A 23177-nucleotide genomic window follows, 5' to 3' on the forward strand; every position below is an offset into this window, starting at 1 on the left:
GCTCATCCACCCGCTGATCATCAGCAATGCACGACATTGCCCTTGAAAAGAAAGTGTACTGCTATAGATTTGGAAAGGAAGTGGTTTCTGTAGTAACAGAGGCTTGACAAAACTTTATCAAAAATGTGCAATGTTAGCAAGCAAGAGTGGTAGTCCTGAGCTATTGTTGGTAAGATTGCTGGCAAATTAGAGTGTGAACTTGAGTGAAGAAAATATGCAGGGACCATAGATGACGACTGTCAATGTAAGCAAATAGCCTAAAGGAATGAAAAGGCGAACAAACAAAAGAACAAGCAAATGAAAGAACAAGGAAGAGCGAAAATGTTTTCCTTGCAGAGTCAGACCACCAAGGAACAACGAAAATGGTCGAAAGAGCCAAAGAAATTCACTTCAAAAGGTTTCATTGCAGCCACACAACCATGTAAGAATGAAATGCAGAGTACACCACACTACTACACATGAAGCCCAGAGCAAGTGGCAAAGTTTAAATAATATACCACCATAAGCACAATACACCAACAGTTAATTACCCATCACAACTCAGACAAACACCGAGACATACATCTAAGCATACCTGCAGGCTAGCAGAGCTATATCTGATGGTGAAACAATCTAAGCAATTGTTTCTGCCGACTGGCATTTCCTATGTACTATACCTAATCTATACTAACACTTTCGCCACCACTCACAGGCATCACTTGGGGTGCAGAAACTGCATTGTACAGATAAACAGTTTTATGACAATGAGTCAGAGAGTGAGGATGCAACTGGCAAGTGATAGTGCACCAGACACAAAAGACTTTGGAAAGCAACAGTATTCCCACAGGGAAATTACTCACAGCTGCAGATGCTCCGTCGTAGTTCGCAACACAATTATTTCTTTATGATTTAATGTCTTGAGACAGCTCGACACAAATTTTCTCGATTCTTTTAGTTTCTTTTGTGGTGGCATTAGGCACCAACCGCACTACAGTATTACAAGAGTTCTGGCCTAGGCAATTTTATATGCACATTTAATGCATTGTGGGAACTTCCAACAGATAACTGGCCAGCCTTACTGGCCTAAATCTGAAGATGCCTTGCCACCTCTATAGCACAACAGTGATAGGGTGTCACGCATCACTCAAACGACATTTAATTCAATCTTCCTTTACTGGAGCAGCTCAAGTATTAGAAGCATCAGCATGCCTTAAGCAAATGGATATACATACCAGATTCTGGACTGAGCCACCTAGCAGCAATCAGCACTTGCAGCTAATTGTTGTCAACGGTGCAAAGATTGGCTAGATCTTGACGGGCACAATTAACATCAGCAGAAGCTGTAACGACAGCAGTGACAAAGTAAAACAAATTAGACAAATGACGGTACAAACATGCAGGGATGTCTGCCTTGAGCACTTCACCGCGTGACTGCCACAAAGTGCAACATGTGCTCCTCGCGCAACCAGGAAAAATGTTCTTGTAGTTGTAAACATCACGAGTGTGTAGAGTTCGTCCGGGTAGCTCGTAATAGTTATCCTAAAAACAGCAGACTGACTACCTGTGTAACATACCGTATTAGTGTTATTACAATGTCGACCACAGATGCAAAGTTACGCGCATGACATACTGTTACAAGGCGGGTGGCATCAATTTAGAGGGCTCGGCACTAAAGCACTGGATGGAGGGAGGCCGGCAGAACAAACACAAAGTCCTCCTGTTCCCACCGCACTTTTTCTCCTTCGTGTGTACAAACGTGCTGCTACAACATGCTACAACACCGCAACCCTTCAATGAAAGCAACGGACGTAGGTATAGTAAGCCAATTCGTGAGCTCATCCATGTTTACCTTTGAAGGTGCGCGTAAGCGACAGCAGTAGGGATGCGAGTTTGTTTACCTGCTCGCTCACCACGTACTTTTAAACACAGCATGACAGCTCACTCACAAACATAGAGTTTCTCACTACAAGATACTCTATGCTCAGAAATTAAATGATAGTGTACTAAAGGAGCATCAGTGGATCGATGGGGAGGCGCATATAGTGAGAAACTCAATGGGGAGGCGCATGCAATGCGCGCACATATTTGCGGCCGCGATGCGGCGCCACAGAACCCTTATGGCTACGGAAGGTAGGGCAGTGGCGACCCCACCGCGGTGCGGTGTGAGGCGGAAACAGACCTCATTGCGAAGGCCGTTAGAAGGGAAGCGCGCGCTTCCCTCGAGACCGTCAGTGGCCATAAGAGTTCTGTGGCGCCGCATCGCGGCCGCAAATATGCGCGCGCATTGCATGCGCCTCCCCATCGGCCCACTGATGCTACTTTAGTACACTATCATTGAATTTGTGAGTGAGCTGTCATGCTGTGTTTAAAAGTACGTGGTGAGCGAGCAGGTAAACAAACTCGCATCCCTACTGCTGTCGCTTACGCGCACCTTCAAAGGTAAATATGGATGAGCTCACGAATTGGCTTACTATACCTACGTCCGTTGCTTTCATTGAAGGGTTGCGGTGTTGTAGCATGTCGTAGCAGCACGTTTGTACACACGGAGAAAAAGTGCGGTGGGAACAGGAGGACTTTGTTTTTGTTCTGCCAGCCTCGCTCCATCCAGTGCTTTAGTGCCGAGCCCTCTAAATTGATGCATCCCGCCTTGTAACAGTATGTCATGCGCGTAACTTTGCATCTGTGGTCCACATTGTAATAACACTAATACGGTATGTTACACAGGTAGTCTGTCTGCTGTTTTTAGGACATCTGTTACGAGCTACGCGGACGAACTCTACACACTCGTGATGTTTACAGCTAAACGAACATGTTGCACTTTGTGACAGTCACGTGGTGACGTGCTCAATGCAGACATCCCTGCATGTTTGTACCGTCATTTGTCTAATTTGTTTTACTTTGTCACTGCTGTCGTTACAGCTTCTGCTGATGTTAATTGTGCCCGTCAAGATCTAGCCAATCTTTGCACCGTTGACAACAATTAGCTGCAAGTGCTGATTGCTGCTGGGTGGCTCAGTCCAGAATCAGGTATGTATATCCATTTGCTTAAAGCATGCTGATGCTTCTAATACTTGAGCTGCTCCAGTAAAGGAAGGTTGAATTAAATGTCGTTTGAGCGATGCGTGACACCCTATCACTGTTGTGCTATAGAGGTGGCAAGGCATCTTCAGATTTAGGCCAGTAAGGCTGGCCAGTTATCTGTTGGAAGTTCCCACAATGCATTACATGTGCATATAAAATTGTCTAGGCCAGAACTCTTGTAATACTGTAGTGCCCTTGGTGCCTAATGCCACCACAAAAGAAACTAGAAGAATCCAGAAAATTTGTGTCCAGCTGTCTCAAGACAATAAATCATACAGAAATAATTGTGTTGCGAACTACGATTGAGCATCTGCAGCTGTGAGTAATTTCCCTGTGGGAAGACTGTTGCTTTCCAACATCTTTTGTGTCAGATGCACTATCACTTGCCAGTTCCATCCTCATTGTCTGACTCATCGTCGTAAGACTGTCTATCTGTACCACGACCTACTGTATAAGGGCGACCTGCACGTGTGGCGCTGCGCCAGCGCCGCTGATTTGCTTTTGCTTGTGTGGCTTTTTCTAGTTTTCCAAACTGCCGCCGCGAACAGTGGCGCTAGTGCTCAGCCCCACCTACCCCAACCCCGTGGCCGGCCGCATGCACGGGCAGCAAGCATTTTCAGCGAGAGCACGGAAGGACGCAAACGCAGGCACACGAAACAATCGATTAGCTGAGTGCTTGGTGATCTGTTGGCGTCGCTAGATCTTGATTACCAGATCCTATTTCAGTGACACTGTTATTCTCAGCCCCGTGGGCGCCAGCTTTCGCGTTTGCAGCTTCTTCATGCACGATGGTTTTCTTCTGCATACTTTTGTGAAGGTCAAGCGGCCAAGCATCAAGAGGAATTCCATTTCATGAGTTCCCCGTGACCAATATTAGAAACAAATAGTTGAAACCTGAAAAAAAAAAAAAAAAAGATTGACCGGGGCTTAGCTAAGGTTATGCCTGGATATCTCGAAGCGAAAAAGTTTGGTGAAGCGTATGTTTAGCTTATAGTTATGCTTTATGATTTAGCCTATGATTATTCTTACGGTTTAGCTTATGGTTACGCTTTATGATTTAGCCTGTGGATATGCTTACGGTTTAACATATGGATATGCTTATGGTTTAAGTTATGGATATGCTTACGGTTTAGCTTATGGTTATATGCTTTTCCTTTCACTTATGGATATGCTTTGGTAAGCTTATGGTTATACTATACATGTGCCTTGTGTAGTGATGCAAATTGCTTATGAATTATATATACCATAAGTTATGCAGGATTATTAAGCTTCTTTATTTATCGTTGTTGGGCACATTGACTTGCGATTTCTGTACAGCCATAGACACAGCTCTCTCTATCGGTAGTATCACTCTCTTCTCCTTCCATGTTGAATACGCACGCCTGTTCTCTGGCAAGCGGTTCTATAGTCGGCCTCCGCGATAAACACGCGCTTGCGGCAAACGTCAAACGACGATGCATAGCGCACGGCAGTGGCTACTGCGCCGACTCCGAACACGCTTCCGGAGTCAATTCCGACATACGCCGGCTCGCGCGAAGCGCAATGTTGACGTATAGCGTAGTGAAGCTTTTCGTTTCAAAAGCCCAACTCCAGGGAAGTGCTTAAAGTGTAGTGACTATCTGTGCGATGGCACAATAAAGTGCCCTTGGAATTTTTCAAGCTAGACTTTCGTTATCATTTGGTAAAGCGGCGTAAATAAATACGTCAATAACAGCACATTTTTACGATTGTGGCATGCACTGAAATTAAAGCTATTCACGTTCTGCCGCGCTCTCAACGGCACGTCACTTCAATGAACGTGCCGAATGCAGTAAAGGAACGTGTGGGCCCTGCATAGCGGTACGTAGTGCGTTCATTGCGTCTGGCTCGGGACTAGCGAAGCCTACGGGAGAATGAAGTGCAGGCGCGCTCCGGCCTCGGCTAGCTCCAAAAGTGCACATCAGACCATATTGGCACCGCAGCTCTAGCCAATATTTTAGCAGACAATGAGGGGGGGAAAAAAGAAGCTCTAAGGGATTACACTATTTCAATTCTAGCAGCCGCGCGGCCGCGCCTTCAAAGTAGTTTAACATTTCATATTATTGCACTGCACAGCGAAGATACCAAATATCTGGGGCATGTATCGCATGTATCGACGTGCATTTTTCTAGCCGCACCTTGTCAATAATGTGAAATGCGGAGTTTATTGCTGCTCCTCTACAAATTTTTACCGTCATCGCCGTACTCTGAAGGCAGGGCCGGAGCGTTTCGGGCGTTGCTGTGAGGGTGAGCACTGGCGGCCTCTACCGGCACGCTTGGTCCCTACTCAATGATCATGTGGTATTTCTTTGGCCGTGCGCTGCCGTAGGCGACCACGGGATGTGCAGGTCACCCTTTATACAGTAGGTCGTGATCTGTACAATGCAGTTTCTGTGACCGACTGGAGATCCAGCGACTCAACCACAGGATTTATCCCCCGCCTCACAAAAATCTCTGCACTGAAGATGCCGTAGCTCTCCAAGTTATACAGACCAACACTTTTCCAAACCTACACAGATACAGTAAAATGTTCCCACATACATATTGCGGCATCTGTCCCTGGTGCGGCGACACACGCCCTACACTCTTTCACATCTCGTGGGGGAGCGAGGGCAAACTTCAACACTTAAAGACGCCTAGCACGTCATTTGAGCGGTGGGAGGTACAGCTGACCGGCGATACGCTGGCGGGACAAGAAGCTCTCGTCCAGCAAGTACGTCGAGCAGCCACGGCCAATGGAGTCCTGGAATGAGGACCCCACCCATTCGACCTCAAGAGCAACCACCTCGATGGTCTGAATAAATGTTTTTTCTCTCTCTCTCTCTCTCTCTCTGCGCCACGAGTGATGACTGTGAGTGGTGGCGAAAGTGTTAGTATAGATTAGGTCTCGTACATAGGAAATGCCAGTCGGCCGAAACAATTGCTTAAATTGTTTCAGCATCGGAAATAGCTCTGCTAGCCTGCAGGTACGCTTAGGTGTACGTCTCGGTGTTTGTGTGAGTTGTGATGGGCAACTGTTGGTGTATTGTTCTTATGGTGGTATATTATTTAAGCTTTTCACTTGCTCTGGGCTTCATGTGTAGCAGTGTGGTGTACTCTGCATTTCATTCTTACATGGTTGTGTTGCTGCAATGAAACCTTTTGAAGTGAATTTCTTTGGCTCTTTCGACCATTTTCGTTGTTCCTTGGTGGTCTGACTCTGCAAGGAAGACATTTTCGCTCTTTCTTGTTCTTTTGTTTGTTCGCCTTTTCATTCCTTTAGGCTATTTGCTTACATTGACAGTCATCATCTATGGTCCCTGCACATTTTCTTCACTCAAGTTCACACTCTAATTTGCCAGTAATCTTAGCAACAATAGCTCAGGGCTTCCACTCTTGCTTGCTAACATTGCACATTTTTTGATAAAGTTTTGTCAAGCCACTGTTACTACAGCAACCACTTCGTTTCCAAATCTATAGCAGTACACTTTCTTTTCACCGGCAATGTCGTGCATTGCTGATGATCAGCGGGTGAATCAGCCATCTCCCATTTCAGTGGCAAGTCAAACAAGGCTGAGAAACAACATGGTCAGGAATCACTTCAATGCAACGAACAAAGACAAGCACGAGAGACTTAATCGCTTAGCAGAACTGCTCAGAACGAGGGCCAGAGAATAAAGAACCAACTGTGAGGGCCGAGCGAGCAATGTAGGAGCACCGCCGGCAGCGTTGTCAGCGTGTTTGGCGCGGTATAATTGTGTTTTGGAGGGTGGTGCAGCACAGCAATATGGGCGGAGTCTATTTGTGTTCGGAGGGGTGGAAGGGCGACAGAAAAAATGCGTGCAAGGCTGCTGTGCATCTCATGAAGAGAAGCATGAGGCGGCAGTTGGGGTGCCGGGCGATCATGCAGCGGCTCACATTTCACTTTTCTATTTTTTGTTTTAAAGGATTTCGCATTCCATTACCTTTCGGGTATGGACGCCCAGCAACCATACCTCATGGTCATAAATGATAAGGCGTCATGAGGACATTGAAGTAAGCAGGTTATTTTGCCATAGAAAACTTGCAAAAGTTTATGGTGCAGCAGCTTTTCATTGTTATAACCGATATATTGTTGAAACCGGTATAGTTATAAGTGGCTTCGACTGTACCGGTACTTTTGCTGTGGTGAAATGTAAAACAATAACACTGCAGACATTCGGTCTGCGTGTTATATTATTCCACTAAACTTTAAGTCGTCTCTTGAGACAATAGATTACACAAATAACACATGCTGCCTTGAATAATTTTTGAAGTGTCACATGTCACTATGAGCAACATAACAGCATACAAATGTACGTAGGCACTTATGCTGATATAAGTCATCCCCTCATCTTGGGGCACAGGCCCGTGAGGAAAAGGGCAAACGGTGTTTAGTTCGAAATTTAAGCTCTTTCCGCGGTGTGTAGCACTGTAATTTTAGCATCCTTGATTATGAGCGCCTATTGTATGCACTGCACTTGTCAGCTCAAAATGGCCAGACCTCGAAGGGCCCCTTAATGCAAAAGTGGAGGAAAATTGAGTGGGGGAACAAGTGACTGGCAATTATGTCATGAACTCTAGAATTAGAAGATGAGAGATGTGCCAGACTTCATGGAAAAAATTGCCTCCGAGTTATGAACACCTTCTTCTGGAAGTGGAATAACAGGAAGTGGGCCTGGAAAAGTCGTAATGGGGACACAGGAAATGAAATAGATTTCATACTCTGTGCCAACCCTAGCATAGTGCAATTTGTAGAAGTGTGAGGTAGGGTAAATAGCAGTGATCATAGGTTAGATACGTCTCGGATTGTTCTCACTTTGAAGAGAGAAAGACCAAATTAGTTAAGAGGAAACAGGCCAGCCAACCTAGACACAATCAGGGTAAATGTGGATGACAAGACAGGGGTAATTGGAGATCACTGGGAGAGGCTGCTGAGGGTCTTTGAACAATGGCACCTACCCAGCGACTCAACTTAGCATCAAAGAAGTTTGTTGAATAGCAGCACGTACCCACTGTTACATGCTCAGCGACCGAAGTTGGTCCGGCAGTTAGTTTTGAACCCAGTTCCCAGGGACAGTGCAACAACCAAATGCTCTACCCATTTGATCATAGACTCCACACCGACCCAAGTTGGCAGGAAAGAGGGTATTGTGTAGTCATACATACATACGTACTGACCTACCGCTAAGTGGGTAAAGTTCTTAAAGAATGCTGTTGCATTAAAAATGAACTTTGGACTAGCAATATAATGTATAGGGCAGGTAGCTGACGGCCTATCGGGGTTACTGAATTGGTACCAACGGAACTGACGTGCAATCGTGGACAGCAGACAGGTAGTGTGAGGAAATAGAAAATTTACTAGCACGGGATGGTATCATCTGGCGCAAGGCATGGGGTGACTGGAGATCCTAAAGCTGACATTAAATAGGCTCATGACAATGACCTTAGGATGTTGCGGTAACTTTTCATTGGTTGGACTACACCAATAGCTTTAATATGCATGAGATGAAAAAGTATCTCAAATATGTTCTGCTGTCGTAAGCCTTCCACAAAAATGAGATTGCCCTGTTTTTGAGTATTCGATGTGGATTGTCCTTTGTAGCCCTTTAGGAATATTGTACCGGAAGGGTTATTTTGTGTTCCTTGGCTGTGCATTGCGAAGTTCCCCTGTATTTATTCTATTGTATTTACCTTTTGCTCCGATGCTGTAACAGGACTGCAATCGCCCCACTTGTTTTTTGCAGGCCTCACAAATGCAATGAGCCTAGCTGAAAGCATCACTGCCAAAATGGCATGCCACACCCCTTCAAAGGTTGTTGGTCAGGTCGATGTTGGCATGCAGTTCAGCTTACCTCTCGCTGACAAGTCTGTCGGCTGCTCGTTGAAACCAGGGAGCGAGTCTAGGAGCGTGCAGACTACGGAGGCTGTGGAACAGTTAAGCTACACCTCAGGTAGGCAGTGACCAGCACTTCTCTTACATTCGCTTGCTTGTGGGAGTGTGGTAAGTGGCCAAGTCTGCCTAGCTTGGCACGACTTGCTCAAGTGTGTGTGACGTACTGCTGAGGACAAATTAGCAGGTTTTTTATTCTTGTCTGAATACTGATTGATGCAAAATGCAAAAATAATGCTCTGCTGAGCACATTGAAGCACCTTAGATTGCATAGCCTAATGCAGAGCATTCTTGACCTGGTGTTGTAGCTCTTACATTGCTTTATGATAGCCTTACACCCAGTGAGTCTCTTAGTTATGTATAGATCGGTGTATGAGTGTAAGAACATGAATATAGATCAATGCAGAATGTAAGTTGACTTCTGGGTTTGATGTGAGTAAAATTCAAACAAAATTATTTAATGCAGTCAACTATAAAACATACCTTGTCTTGTCAATATGCTCATTCATTGAGGGAGGCAAATACTGCTCGGGAAATGTAAGGATTCTTGACCTGGGACAGGTTTTGGTTATGACATCCTCCAGCACATCATTTGTGATGACTAAGCTGGACTGGCAAGGACTGGCACGCAAGGTGCATGCAGGCAGTCACTTCAGGCGACCTGTACAAGTCTTGAGATGAACGCTGGCTATACGTTGGTTTTGGTCCTCTCCCGTCGATAGCAGCTTCAGGTTTTTTTTTGCCATGTTTACAGACTGCAGTGGCCGATGAGACCTCTCTCTCTTTTGGACCACCAGTTTGTCCTAGTGGATAGTTATTCTTCCTCAGCAGTCTTGTTACAATGTGCTATCAACCTTTGCTGATGTGAAAAAGGAAACCTCTTCCCTCCGAGAAATGGAGCACTAGTGAGCTATTCAAGTGCCTTTGCCATGAATTGAATCTGCCGTCATCAGGAGAACTTGTGCACGGTGCGCACAAAAGAATTCTGTCACAGTGTGTTCAAGTTGACTGTCAACAGGGTAGCAGTTTGCACTACAACGCCTCCAGTGAAAATCGACATTTGCTCTGTTTTACATTCTATTCACAGAAATGGAACGATGCACTGCCACAATCTTGCTTTGCACTTCCAACCATTTTATCACATTGTTTTCGAATGCACTTGTAAAGCCCCGACATGTTATTTTTGCACCCCTAGCAGTATTAACTCGTGTTTGGACAGAGTTTGCAAATTTGGCATGTTTGCCTCAATAATGACAAAAACGATGATCCTTTCTCCACTTTGACAACTACACACAAGAAAACTTTGTTTTGTTTCGCTGTGCACTACATGACAGACGCAGGAAGGTTGTGCTAGTTGTTTTGCGACAACTGACCAAAGCCCAACCCTTCCTTGGTAATTCAGGTGCATGCGGTTGCAGCGTAAGATTTGCAGAATTGTTTACGAAATGTTTAATAACACAAAGTGGAATTCGAATATGTTCTTTTTCACAGCATAATAATGATACAATCACGGACCGATCTTTTGGACACCCTATATTCTGGGCCTGCCCGAATATTTGGACTGCTATAGTATTGCCACGTACTCCATATAGTGATCACCATGCAAGTGCCGGTGTGCGGTGATGTTTTAAATCAAAAGGCAGAAACCGTAGCGCTTCAGATGAACATTGAGGGTTTTCAACTTAGTCATAGCTGGGTCCAAAATGTCAAGGGGCCCCTCACCAGATGTGGCCATATTGAGCTGACAAGCACTGTGTATACAATGCGCATTAGCGATCGTGTCTGCTAAGTATTACATCGCTATGTGCTGCGGAAAGAGCTGAAATTTCAAACCGGACGCTGTTTGCCCTTCTCGCGGGCTTTGCACTCCTAGCTGGAGAGTTGACGTATATCTCACAAGTGCGCCTACGTACATTGCACTGCTGTAACGTCGCTCATAGTGACGCACGACTCTGTCTGGTCGATGGCAAATTTGTCCAAGCAAGGCGCTCGAGACAAAGAGAGGCGGGCGAGTGACTTAGTGCCAGCACTCAAGCAGGGTGACTCCGATGAGGCACCTGGGGTACTCAGCTGCGCTCGGGATGAAAAGGGGCCAGCGAGCGGGAACAGCACATTGGAGGCGATAGTAGGCACCTGCTCCACGCGCGCCTCAGAGTTGAGGAAATTCGAAATTGGCATGGCTAGGACTAGAGCACACATCCGGGCGGTCGACGTGACGAAAGGGCTGTCCAAAGAAGAGATGGCTCCCGGTGGCCGAAAGCAGAGGGTACATACCTCATGCCGTACGTGTTATCCACGTCGAAGGACATAAGTCCGTGGCCAGGGGATCAAGCAGGGACGACGGCCGTAAAGGGGCCTGCAGTGATACTTCAGTGAACACGCTGAAACAGAGTTGGGCGGCACTTATATGGATGTGGATGAAAACGGCAAGTGGGGCCAGTTGGTTGGGATTCATAGTAAGGTTTGTTACAGCTCAACACAAGACAAGGACAACAGAAGGTATAAAATGACGACACGGCACTGACTCTCAACTGACATTTTATTGAAGATATGTCTAACATAAATGTAGGTGCCATTTGATAACCATGACATGCACGAGATGCAGAGATGCATCGAGGCAACTGTGACAAACTGACGCATAATCAAGATTGACATAGGTAATGCAGTTCCTTGTCATGAAGAGTGATAGACGGTTCACTGATACATGCTTTGTCCCTAATCTTTGTATTGTGAGCTTAGGCGTTTTCCCTTGTCAATTGGCTTACATTTTTGAAAATGACAGTAGTTTTTTAAAATTCGGGGCGTCAAGCGCGCGACTTGCAGTTCTCCGGGAGATGAAGTGGAGCAACCCCTTGAAGAGAGAGCTCATGCTCCCGAAGTCGAACATTCACACATCGCTTTCTGATCACATCGCTACCACAAGATAATGGAATGGCACACACAACCTGCATAGCAAAAGTCATGTACCTGTTCACATGTCTGACAGTGCGTTTTCCCTTCACTTGCTTATCCTTCAGCAAATTATCAACTAACGGGCATATGCAGCCTATCTTATGTTTCGCAGAAAAACGAACATTGCTCATTGAGGATAAGAGAGCAAGCTTGGTCCTAGCATTTTTAGCGTTTTCTAAGAGTGATAAGAATCCCAGAGAGTAGTTACACACTCCACATTCTCCCATTTGTGATTTTTTAGCTTTCTGAAAAAAAAATATGTACTTTCTATAAGCGGACTTCACAACTGGCAACATAAAGCATTGAAATGCAGAAATATTGAGTAAATATAAAGGGCCATTAGAAGTTCCTTGTTTCATCCTACTTAAAATCACCATGAAGATCTAAATAAAAAAAGGCAGCTTGTTATTAAATTTAGCATGTGTGTTCTTTTTTTGCATTTCATAATAACTCTTAAGTGCTTTTGTTTTACTTGTGCAGCGCCGAGGCCCTGTATTTCTCCATCCACTGCCAAACGTGACAACTCAAAGCGAGGATGCCTCCACCGATGTCACCTGTGTGACTATGAGGCTGATGAACTATGTCTTCTGGAAGCACATGCCAGCGTCCATACTGCCAAGAAGCAGTTTGAGTGCCCTTTATGCTCTCGGAGGTACTCGGCCAAACACGTGTTCAAATTGCACCTGCACAGCTGCTACACAGGCAAGAAGCCACATCAATGCCCTTCATGTTCTTCGAGCTTCTTATACAAGTGTCATCTTGTTCAACACCTGCGTTCCCACACTGGTGAGAAGCCACATCAGTGCCCTACATGCTCTCAGAGCTTCTCGCGCAAGTGGCACATGAAAGTCCATATGTACACCCACACAGGCGAGAAGCCATTTAAGTGCCCTTCATGCTCTCAGAGTTTCTCGGTAAAGCGCCTGCTGGAAGCCCACCTGCGCACCCACACAGGCGAGAAGCCATATAAGTGCCCTTCATGCTCTCGGTGCTTCAAACACAAGTATAACTTCAAAATCCATATGCGCACCCACACAGGCGAGAAGCCACATAAGTGCCCTTCATGTTCGCTGAGGTTTGCTTATAAGTCCAGCCTCCAAAAGCACATGAAGCGGCAATGCACTTCAATACCCACTCTGCCTTCAGCGATTCTCGTTGCAAAATGCCCTGAAGACATACCAGTGCATTCATACAGGTGACTGGCCATATAATTGCACAGTATGCTCCAGGTCCTGATCACTTGAACCGACTTGAAAGAGCACAGCACCATGATACTGTAGGGTAGGTCAGCAATCTCGTTGAACTAGAGTCTGAATTAGAAATATACATATGTGCAGCGTGTTACGTAGTGTTCTACAGCATCAGGTAGCACAAGTGTCTCCGCATGCTTTTAAGCGGAAGCTTTCGCTTGGGCCCCACTCCGATTCCGCCTATTTAAGCGCATGTAAAACACAGTAATGTTTTTCTGAGATAACCATCATCATCATCATCATCAGCCTGGTTACGCCCACTGCAGGGCAAAGGCCTCTCCCATGTTTCTCCAATGACCCCGGTCATGTACTAATTGTGGCCACGCCGTCCCTGCAAACTTCTTAATCTCATCCGCCCACCTAACTTTCTGCCGCCCCCTGCTACGCTTCCCTTCCCTTGGAATCCATTCCGTAACCCTTAATGACCATCGGCTATCTTCCCTCCTCATTACATGTCCTGCCCATGCCCATTTCTTTTTCTTGATTTCAACTAAGATGTCATTAACTTGCGTTTGTTCCCTTACCCAATCTGCTCTTTTCTTATCCCTTAACATTACACCTATCATTCTTCTTTCCATAGCTCGTTGCGTCGTCCTCAATTTGAGTAGAACTCTTTTCGTAAGCCTCCAGGTTTCTGCCCCGTAGGTGAGTACTGGTAGGACACAGCTGTTATATACTTTTCTCTTGAGGGATAATGGCAACCTGCTGTTCATGATCTGAGAATGCCTGCCAAACGCACCCCAGCTCATTCTTATTCTTCTGATTATTTCCGTCTCATGATCCGGATCCGCAGTCACTACCTGCCCTAAGTAGATGTATTCCCTTACGACTTCCAGTGCCTCGCTGCCTATTGTAAATTGCAGTTCTCTTCCGAGACGGTTAAACATTACTTTAGTTTTCTGCAGATTAATTTTTAGACCCAATCTTCTGCTTTGCCTCTCGAGGTCAGTGAGCATGCATTGCAGTTGGTACCTTGAGTTACTAAGCAAGGCAATATCATCAGCGAATCGCAAGTTACTAAGGTATTCTCCATTAACTTTTATCCCCATTTCTTCCCAATCCAGGTCTCTGAATACCTCCTGTAAACACGCTGTGAATAGCATTGGAGAGATCGTATCTCCCTGCCTGACGCCTTTCTTTATTGGAATTTTGTTGCTTTCTTTATGGAGGACTACGGTGGCTGTGGAGCCGCTATAGATATCTTTCAGTATTTTTACATACGGCTCGTCTACACCCTGATTCCGTAATGCCTGCATGACTGCTGAGGTTTCGACAGAATCAAATGCTTTCTCGTAATCAATGAAAGCTATATATAAGGGCTGGTTATATTCCGCACATTTCTCTATAACCTGATTGATAGTGTGAATATGGTCTATTGTTGAGTAGCCTTTACGCAATCCTGCCTGGTCCTTTCGTTGACAGAAGTCTAAGGTGTTCCTGATTCTATTTGCGATTATCTTAGTAAATACTTTGTAGGCAACAGACAGCAAGCTTATCGGTCTATAATTTTTCAAGTCTTTGGCGTCTCCTTTCTTATGAATTAGGATTATGTTAGCATTTTTCCAAGATTCCGGTACGCTCGAGGTCATGAGGCATTGCGTATACAGGGTGGCCAGTTTCTCTAGAACAATCTGTCCACCGTCCTTCAACAAATCTGCTGTTACCTGATCCTCCCCAGCCGCCTTCCCCCTTTGCATATCTCCCAAGGCTTTCTTTACTTCTTCCGGCGTTACCTTTGGGACTTCGAATTCCTCTATACTATTTTCCCTTCCATTATTGTCGTGGTTGCCACTGGTACTGTATAAATCTCTGCAGAACTCCTCAGCCACTTGAACTATCTCATCCATATTAGTAATGATATTGCCAGCTTTGTCTCTTAACGCATACATCTGATTCTTGCCGATTCCTAGTTTCTTCTTCACTGTTTTTAGGCTTCCTCCGTTCCTGAGAGCATGTTCAATTCTATCCATATTATACTTTCTTATGTCAGCTGTCTTACGCTTGTTGATTAACTTCGAAAGTTCTGCCAGTTCTATTCTAGCTGTAGTGTTAGAGGCTTTCATACATTGGCGTTTCTTGATCAGATCAGCGAGACTAGAAATGAAATAGACCTCATACTCTGCGGTAACCCTGGCATCATACAAGATGTGGACGTGCTCGGCAAAGTGCGCTGCAGTGACCACAGGATGGTAAGAACTCGAATTAGCCTAGACCTGAGGAGGGAACGGAAGAAACTAGTACACAAGAAGCCGATTAATGAGTTGGCGGTAAGAGGGAAAATAGAAGAATTCCAGATCAAGCTACAGAAAAGGTATTCAGCTTTAACTCAGGAAGAGGACCTTAGTGTTGAAACAATGAACGACAATCTTGTGGGCATCATTAAGGAGTGTGCAATGGAAGTCGGTGGTAACTCCATTAGACAGGGTACGAGCAAACTATCGCAGGAGACGAAAGATCTGAGATAACCAGCGGCCCGATTATAAAGAAATTTCTTATACTGAGACATAAGACTGAATTCTGGCGACTGCCGGAAGGAGATTTTTGGTTGAAGGCCTGAATGTTATAACAGGAATTTACAAAAATTGTTCAGCTTGAAAAAGAAAGTGAAGCAATATGTTTATAAATTTGTAGCTCTGCACTTGGAATAGGTATCATAGTTCTGTTAGTTTTATATGATAATAATCCAAAGTGTACAAATTTGTTGTATCAATTTATATCTTTCGTGAACTTGTTACATTGTTTTTGGGAACTTTGCAAATGTCATCATCATCAGCCTATATTACGTCCATTGCGGGTTGAAGGCCTCCTCTCCCTGCGATCTGCAATTACCCCTGTCCTGTGCCAACCGATTCAAACTAGCGCCTGCGAATTTACTTATTTCATCTGCCCCCTTTGTCTCCTGCCATCCTAGACGGTGCTTCCCTTCTCTTGGTACCCATTCTGTTACCCTAATGGTCCAATGGTTATTTAACACATTACATGACCTGCCCAGTTTCATTTCTTTTTTCTTCATGGGAATTAGAATATAAACTATGCTGATTTGCTCTCTGATCCAGACTGCACTCTTTCTGTCTCTAAACCTGATGCCCAGCATTCTTCGTTCCATTGCTCTTTGCGCAGTCCTCAACTTATTCTCAAGCTTCTTTGTCAATCTCTAAGTCTCTGCCTCATATGTCAGCACCAGTAAAATGCACCAATTGTGCACCATCCTTTTCACTGATAATGGTAGGCTCCCAGTCAGGAGCTGACAATGCTTTCCGTATGCAATCCAACCCATTTTTATTCTATGAATTTCCTTCTCATGGTCAGGGTTCCCTGTGATTAGTTGACCTAGGTAAACGTACTCCTTTACGGACCCCGGCCACGGCGGCCGCATTTCGATGGGGGCGAAATGCGAAAACACCCGTGTACTTAGATTTAGGTGCACGTTAAAGAACCCCAGGTGGTCGAAATTTCCGGAGTCCCCCACTACGGCGTGCCTCATAATCAGAAAGTGGTTTTGGCACGTAAAACCCCATAATTTTTTTTTTCCTTCTCGGTGTCTAGAGGCCGACTCGCGATCCTCAACCCTTTTTCCCTTGCCAATCTATTCATCATTATCTTTGTGTTCTGCTTATTAATCTTCAACCCCAGTTTTACATTCTCTCTGTTGAGGTCCTCAATCATTCGTTGTAACTCGTCTGCTAGTTTGCTGAATAGAACTATGTCATCGGCAAACCAAAGGTTGCTGAAATATTCGCTGTCGATCCTTAATCCTAAGCCTTCCCAGTTTAATAGCTTGAATGCTTCATCCAAGCATGCAGTGGAGAGATTGTTTCCCATTCTGACCCCTTTCCTTATACGTTTCTTTCTACTTTTCTTGTAAAGAATCAAGGCAGCTGTGGAATCTTTGTAGATATTTTCCAAGATATTCACGTATGCCTCCTGTACTCCTTGATTATGTAATGCCTCTGTCTGCACGTATCTCTTCTTAATCAAATGCCTTTTCGTAATCTACGAAAGCTATGTAGAGAAGCTGATTTTACTCTGAGGATTTCTCGATTACCTCAATAATGACATGGGCGTGATCCATTGTAGAGTACTCTTTTCTGAAGCCAACCTGTTCCATTGGTTGACTAAAGCCCAGTGTTGCCCTTACTCTACTGGAGATTATTTTGGTGAATATTCTATATAATACATGGTGTAAGCTAATGGGCCTATAATTTTTCATTTCTTTAACGTCTCCCTTTTTATAGATCAGTATATTGTTTGCATTCTTCCAGTTTTCTGGGACCCTTGTAGTCGATAGACGCTTTGTATAAAGAACCGCCAGTTTTCCAAGCATTATGTCTCCTCCATCTTTGATTAAATGGACTGTTACTCTGTCTTCTCTTGCCGCTCATCCTTGTTTCATGGCTTGCAAGGCCCTTCTAACTTCATCGCTAGTTATAGGAGGAGTTCCTGTATCCTGTTCATTACTGTTTCTAATTGAGGTATCCTGACTCCTCTGGGTACTGTACAGGTCAGTATAGGATACTTCCGCTGCTTTTACTATATCTTCGAGATTACTGGTGATATTACCCTGCTTATCTTTCAGTGCATACATCTTGGTTTGTCCTATGCCGAGTTTCATTCTCACCGATTTCAGGCAGCGTCCATTTTTTACGGCTTCTTCTGTCTTTCTCACATTATAGTTTCGAATATCTCTTATTTTCGCCTTGTTGATCAGTTTTGACAGTTCCGCGAATTCTATCCTTTCTCTTGAGTTGGGCACTTTCTATTTTTGTCATTTCTTTATTAGGTCTTTTGTTACATGAGAGAGCTTGCTTAATAGTTACCTTGGTGCCTTGCCTCCCACTTTAATTGCTGCATATGCAGCCAACCTAGTTACAGTTTCATTCATTAGATCTATGTCATCATCATCTCTCTGTTCTGAGGCGGCATATTTGTTTGCAAGTACCAGCCTGAATTTTTCTGCTTTTACCCTTACTGCCTCCAGGTCGATCTGTTGCTTGAGCAATTTAGCTTTTTCTTTCTTCAAATTGAGGTGAATCCTAGCCCTCACTAACCTATGATCACTGCACTTTACCCTACTTATCACTTCTACATCCTGCACTATGATGGAATCAGCAGAATGTATGAAGTCAATTTCATTTCTTGTTTCACCATTATTGCTTTTCCATGTCCACTTTCTGTTGCTACGCTTCCTGAAAAATGTTTTCATTATTTGAATCTTATTCTTTTCTGCGAATTCTAAAAGCATCTCTCCTCTAGTGTTCCTGGAATCGACACTGTTGTTGCCAATTGCTTGTTCACCAGCCTGCTTCTTCCTCCACTTTTGCATTGAAGTCGCCCATTACTACACTATATTGAGTTCGCACTTTTCTCATTGCTGATTCAACATCTTGATAAAACCGATCTACTTCCTCGTCATCATGACTGGATGTTGGAGCACAGGCTTGTATAAGTTTGATTGCGACCGCTGCTACCCTCATTATCATTGAAAAGGAAAGTATACAACGAGTGCATTTTACCAGTGCTCACATATGGGGCAGAGACCTGGAGACTGACAAAGAAGCTTGAGAACAAGTTAAGGACCACACAAAGAGCGATGGAACGAAGAATGGAAGGCAAATAACTTCTAAAAGACTGAAATAGAGTGGTTTGGATCAGAGAGCAAATGGGTATAGACGATATTTTAATAGAAATAGAGAGAAAGAAAATGGCACTGGGCAGGTCATACAATGCGTAAATCAGATAAGCATCGGACCATTAGGGTGACAGAGTTGGTACCAAGAGAAGGAAAGCGCAGTAGAGGATGGCAGAAGACTAGGTGGTGCGACGAAATTAGGAAATTTGCTGGTGCTAGTTGGAATCGTTTGGCACAGGACAGGAGTAATTGCAGATCGCAGGGAGAGGCCTTTGTCCTGCAGTGGACATAAATAGGCTGATGATGATGATGATGACTGCTTCCCTCTCATTATTGCTGTAGAATTCGTCAGTGTGGCCCGCTGTGTCCTTATGGATTAGGAATCCCACCTTGTATTGCTTCTTTTCTGGGATGACCTCTATAGCAGAGGACGTGGCCATTATTAATTGAAGTATAAGCCTCACCGGTTTTTCTAATCTCTCTAAGGCCTAGGATATCCCAAAGAATGGCTGATAGTTCCTCAAAGAATCCTGCTATACTAGCCTCACTCGACAGAGCTCGGCTGTTAAATGTTGACAGGGTGCCACTTATTAGTGGCATATTTGAAAGCCTTGCTTATTATATCAATTTTGTCTGCTTTAGATGTCTTATTCGATGCATTTTACAGAACTTTGATATAATTTTCATTGCTGAGTTAGAGTTGTAAACTTGATAGTTTCATTTTCTGAAGATTTGTGATTTTCAACAAGGTTTATCATGAAATTGATGACCTAAATAAAAAATTCACTGTCAGCAGTGAATAGGTTGTATTTCTTTTAACTGCAACAAACCTCATCAAGTTTGGTATAGTAGTTGTCGAGAAAAACGATTTCTTCTTTCCCATGTATTTAGATGGGAGCCCCTAAGCTGAAGCTTCCTCTTAAAGGGTGGCTGAAACAGTTTTCTTCAAATCAGTAAAATCAACAATTGGGTTTGTCATGTTGTGGCTTTTCATTATTCGAAAAGTATTCGATGTTTGTTCCTATCTTAAAAATGACTATTTGCATGCCCTAAAAACTATGTATGTCACTTGTACGTAATATTATTATTACATTACAGATGTATGAATGATCTGCTTTTTAAGCGGCTTTTTTTTTTTCAGTATTCTCATTGGTACCTATGAAATTGTTCTGTTTGACCAATTCATGTATTTGTTGGCTCTAGGCTCTGTCTGTTTCATCAGAGCATCAAATAAATGCCAGTGTTTGTATTCATTGTCTGTTGTTGGTATTTTTATACTTGAATGACAGCATCCAATAAAGGGATGTTAGCATTTTATTGTATATGGAGCTGGAAGAGAAGTTTAGTGACTACATTCGGAAGTTCATTATTATCATAGAAAGAAGCTGTTATAAGTAACATAAATGAGTAATTGAAGTTTTGAGTCGAATGTCAAGTCCACGATGCCTAATTCATTCATACACTTAATTGCAATAATGTACCAGGATTTCTTAAGCACTAGTATGACATATATTTGTAGAAATATTTGTATCAACTTGACATTTTGATTTGGGCTTATAAACCTGCGCTGTATAATACGTTTGTGCTCAGAAGGCAAGAAATTGGGCCAATTCTGTTTTTCAAAATTCGAAAAGGTTCTTTGTGAATTCCAGTTGCGCTGGTCTCTCATCAGGAATTTCCTCACCCACAAAATTGTGCGCAGGACATGCTTTTACTATAACAAATTCAGTGATAACAAGGATTCAGTGTTATGATTAAGGGTGTGCAAATAGTTGATGCCTTATAGTAGGCACTTTGTTATTGCAAATATATCCTAATAGCCTTCAAACACTTAAAAAGATTACCTGTACAGAAATATACCTCTAATGGAAGCAAAGGCGCGATAAATGCCACCGCCGTAGGCATAGTATAGGCATAACAGGTGAGAGCATGCGTGGTAGAGGCTGTATATGCTTCTGTGGCAGCTAGACTTTCCTGGCTATACAGAGACCATTTGCACTCTCTGAAGAGCCTTTTGTATACGAGTGATTTCCTTATTCATTCCTTCTGTTCCATTTGTGCTTTTAATAAACAGTGCTTCATAATGTGGCGATGGAACTAAAAGAACTTGCCAGTGTTATGAACACCAGGACGTGCACATTGTTTCACGCATATTTTGGTAATAGCTGTTCATTTCTTAAAACTATTTTAAACATATTCTATATTGGTTTCACTTCTTGCACTTTTCAAATTTTATTGTATTCAATCTGAGAAATTACTCCTATGTTCGGCAACAATGTACCTACACATAATAAACCTGTGAGGCTTTCTTTTTCTTTTTGCAAGTTCCACTCCTAAGGATTACCTCTACATCCACTCAGCCATTTCAGTGACACACATGCCTTCAGACTGCAGCACGTTTGACAGGAAACTACGAAAACATGTGACTATTATGGCACAAATAATTTAACATATCAGAAAACATGAATCGCAGGAATATAGACTTGACAAACAAAAGTGTACTTTGTTGCAGCTATATCCACACTTGTCATCTGCCTCCCACTATTGCCAGTGTATAATCGCTTTTGTGTTTACCTATCACTGTTTTCAGCATGCTTCCAGTGAACTACATCCTTAAGGCAGATTGAAAAATTTTGATAAAAGATGTTCCAGGGTGTTTTCCACAGTAGCACTTCTTGATTAGACATTCCATGGTAAGTTTTCCATTGCACTAAAAAAAAAAAATGGGTACAATGAACATTGACTGTCAGTCCCTTTAAAGTCAGACCACACACATGGGGACACTTGGGTGCAACTCTAAAGCAGCTCGTTTCCTTGTGCCTTGCAGTGCGTTTGTGGTAGGTAAATTGGTCGTGTGCAGCTATTATCTTTTATTGAGTGCTGTTGCTCTTCTTTGTTGAATTTGCCTTTGTGAATGGGGTGCATTCGAGCTTTCAGCTTGGCCAATTTCTTCTCTTACGGTGCAAAGGTTTAAACTGGTTCTTATGCTTGTTGCTATTATTGCCAGTGAGTTTTGTGCATAGAACAAGAAAAAAAACTTCTCCATTGTGGGGCTTCCTCTTGCAGATAATGCGTGAGTAGGCGAGCGCTTGCAAATTTTAATGGCACTCTATGTAGCATTTCTTGACTGTTTCTTGCCTTGCATTTTATACTGTTACTCTGTTTACCTCGGATTTCTGCAGCTATGAATTGAAGACTTGCTTGAGCAACTGCTCACCATAATGCAAAGGGCACATGTTCAGTAACCCAAATCTAAACAATGAAGGCGAATATTAAGTAATGTGGCCCGACCACTGATTTACTCGGGCTCAATTTCACTCTAAAGTTTGGCTTTCTTGAAGTGCAAGAAATTTTCTTAGATTTATGCCAGCTAGATTGCTAAGCTGCTATTTAGTATTGCTTCATTTGATGGTGCTATGCAAGATACTATGTTTGCACAACGTTCCTTACATCTTTTATGTGTGAATATGACCGGTGTAGGCTTGTAGGCCCATACCACTTGTTGTGACCGCACAGAAATAGAGACTTTTGACACGCTCAATTCAAATCGAGCAAATGCCCCCTTTATTCTAAGGCCAGCACATATACAGTCAACCAACATCAAGAGGGAGCCACAAACTTTTGGTGTACAGAGCAGTGGCATCCTCTTCATCTCTCCTCTTAAAGACCAGAGGAGAAAGGTGAGGCCAGGAAGCAATTCAAAGTTTAGGTGATCTGGGGAAACAACGCGTTGGCCACTGCATGTCCACACTACTAGATCACGGTCCATAGAGGATTGTCCGTGGGCAGTTCCTGAACCTGCTGTGCTGGAAGACGGTGGTTCTCGTACTGCAACAAGATACTGCAGTAGCTCTCGTATACGTGGTGAAGTTGTCTGCTGTTCTCTTGCAGGAACACAGACGGGGCCAGTTACGCTGCAGGACACTGCCTCGCTTTGTTTCAACCATGTATCATCATGGCCTTTGGGCCAAGGTCAACACTGTAGCGTGTGCTTGGTTGGGTCGCACCTACACCCTCGCACCTGTTAGTAGTAGAGGCAGATTTACGGCTCGGTGGCACATATTGAAGTCACTAATCTGCATGTACTTGTACTCTGTTTGTACTTCTTATTGCGTTCCCCCTTCCTGTGCACCCTGCTACACACACAACTGCACATTTTGGCCACTAAGAAACAGACATTTTATAGGCGTGTTTTGATTACAAATAATTAAGGAGGGATGTGGCACTGGCTGTACTGGTGATGCATGTGACAATGTTGCTGGCCACATCTCCCTTTCTTTAGTGAAAGAAAATGACTTTTGGAACTAAGGCTTCAGTCGCACTCCACATAGCATCGTGGCTTTCGGCAGCACGTGGCTTTCAGCGCTTTCTTGAGCTT

General features: G+C 43.8%; 1 protein-coding gene and 1 long non-coding RNA gene across 2 annotated transcripts in view; one reads left to right on the plus strand and one right to left on the minus strand.

Moving 5' to 3' along the window:
* Window positions 1-23177, minus strand: part of LOC139049298 (zinc finger protein 709-like) — a 56124-nt gene that overhangs the window by 13392 nt on the left and 19555 nt on the right. The window contains exon 4 of the mRNA XM_070524676.1: window positions 690-712. Coding sequence (XP_070380777.1) covers window positions 690-712 — 23 coding nt within the window. The remainder of the gene's footprint in view (window positions 1-689; window positions 713-23177) is intronic.
* Window positions 2224-20048, plus strand: LOC139048948 (uncharacterized). The gene is made up of 4 exons (XR_011508038.1): window positions 2224-2418; window positions 2899-3006; window positions 8823-9029; window positions 12401-20048. It is a non-coding gene; the product is annotated as an uncharacterized lncRNA (long non-coding RNA).

This window comes from Dermacentor albipictus, chromosome 8 (genome assembly GCF_038994185.2).
Source record: "Dermacentor albipictus isolate Rhodes 1998 colony chromosome 8, USDA_Dalb.pri_finalv2, whole genome shotgun sequence".
NCBI lineage: Eukaryota > Metazoa > Arthropoda > Arachnida > Ixodida > Ixodidae > Dermacentor > Dermacentor albipictus.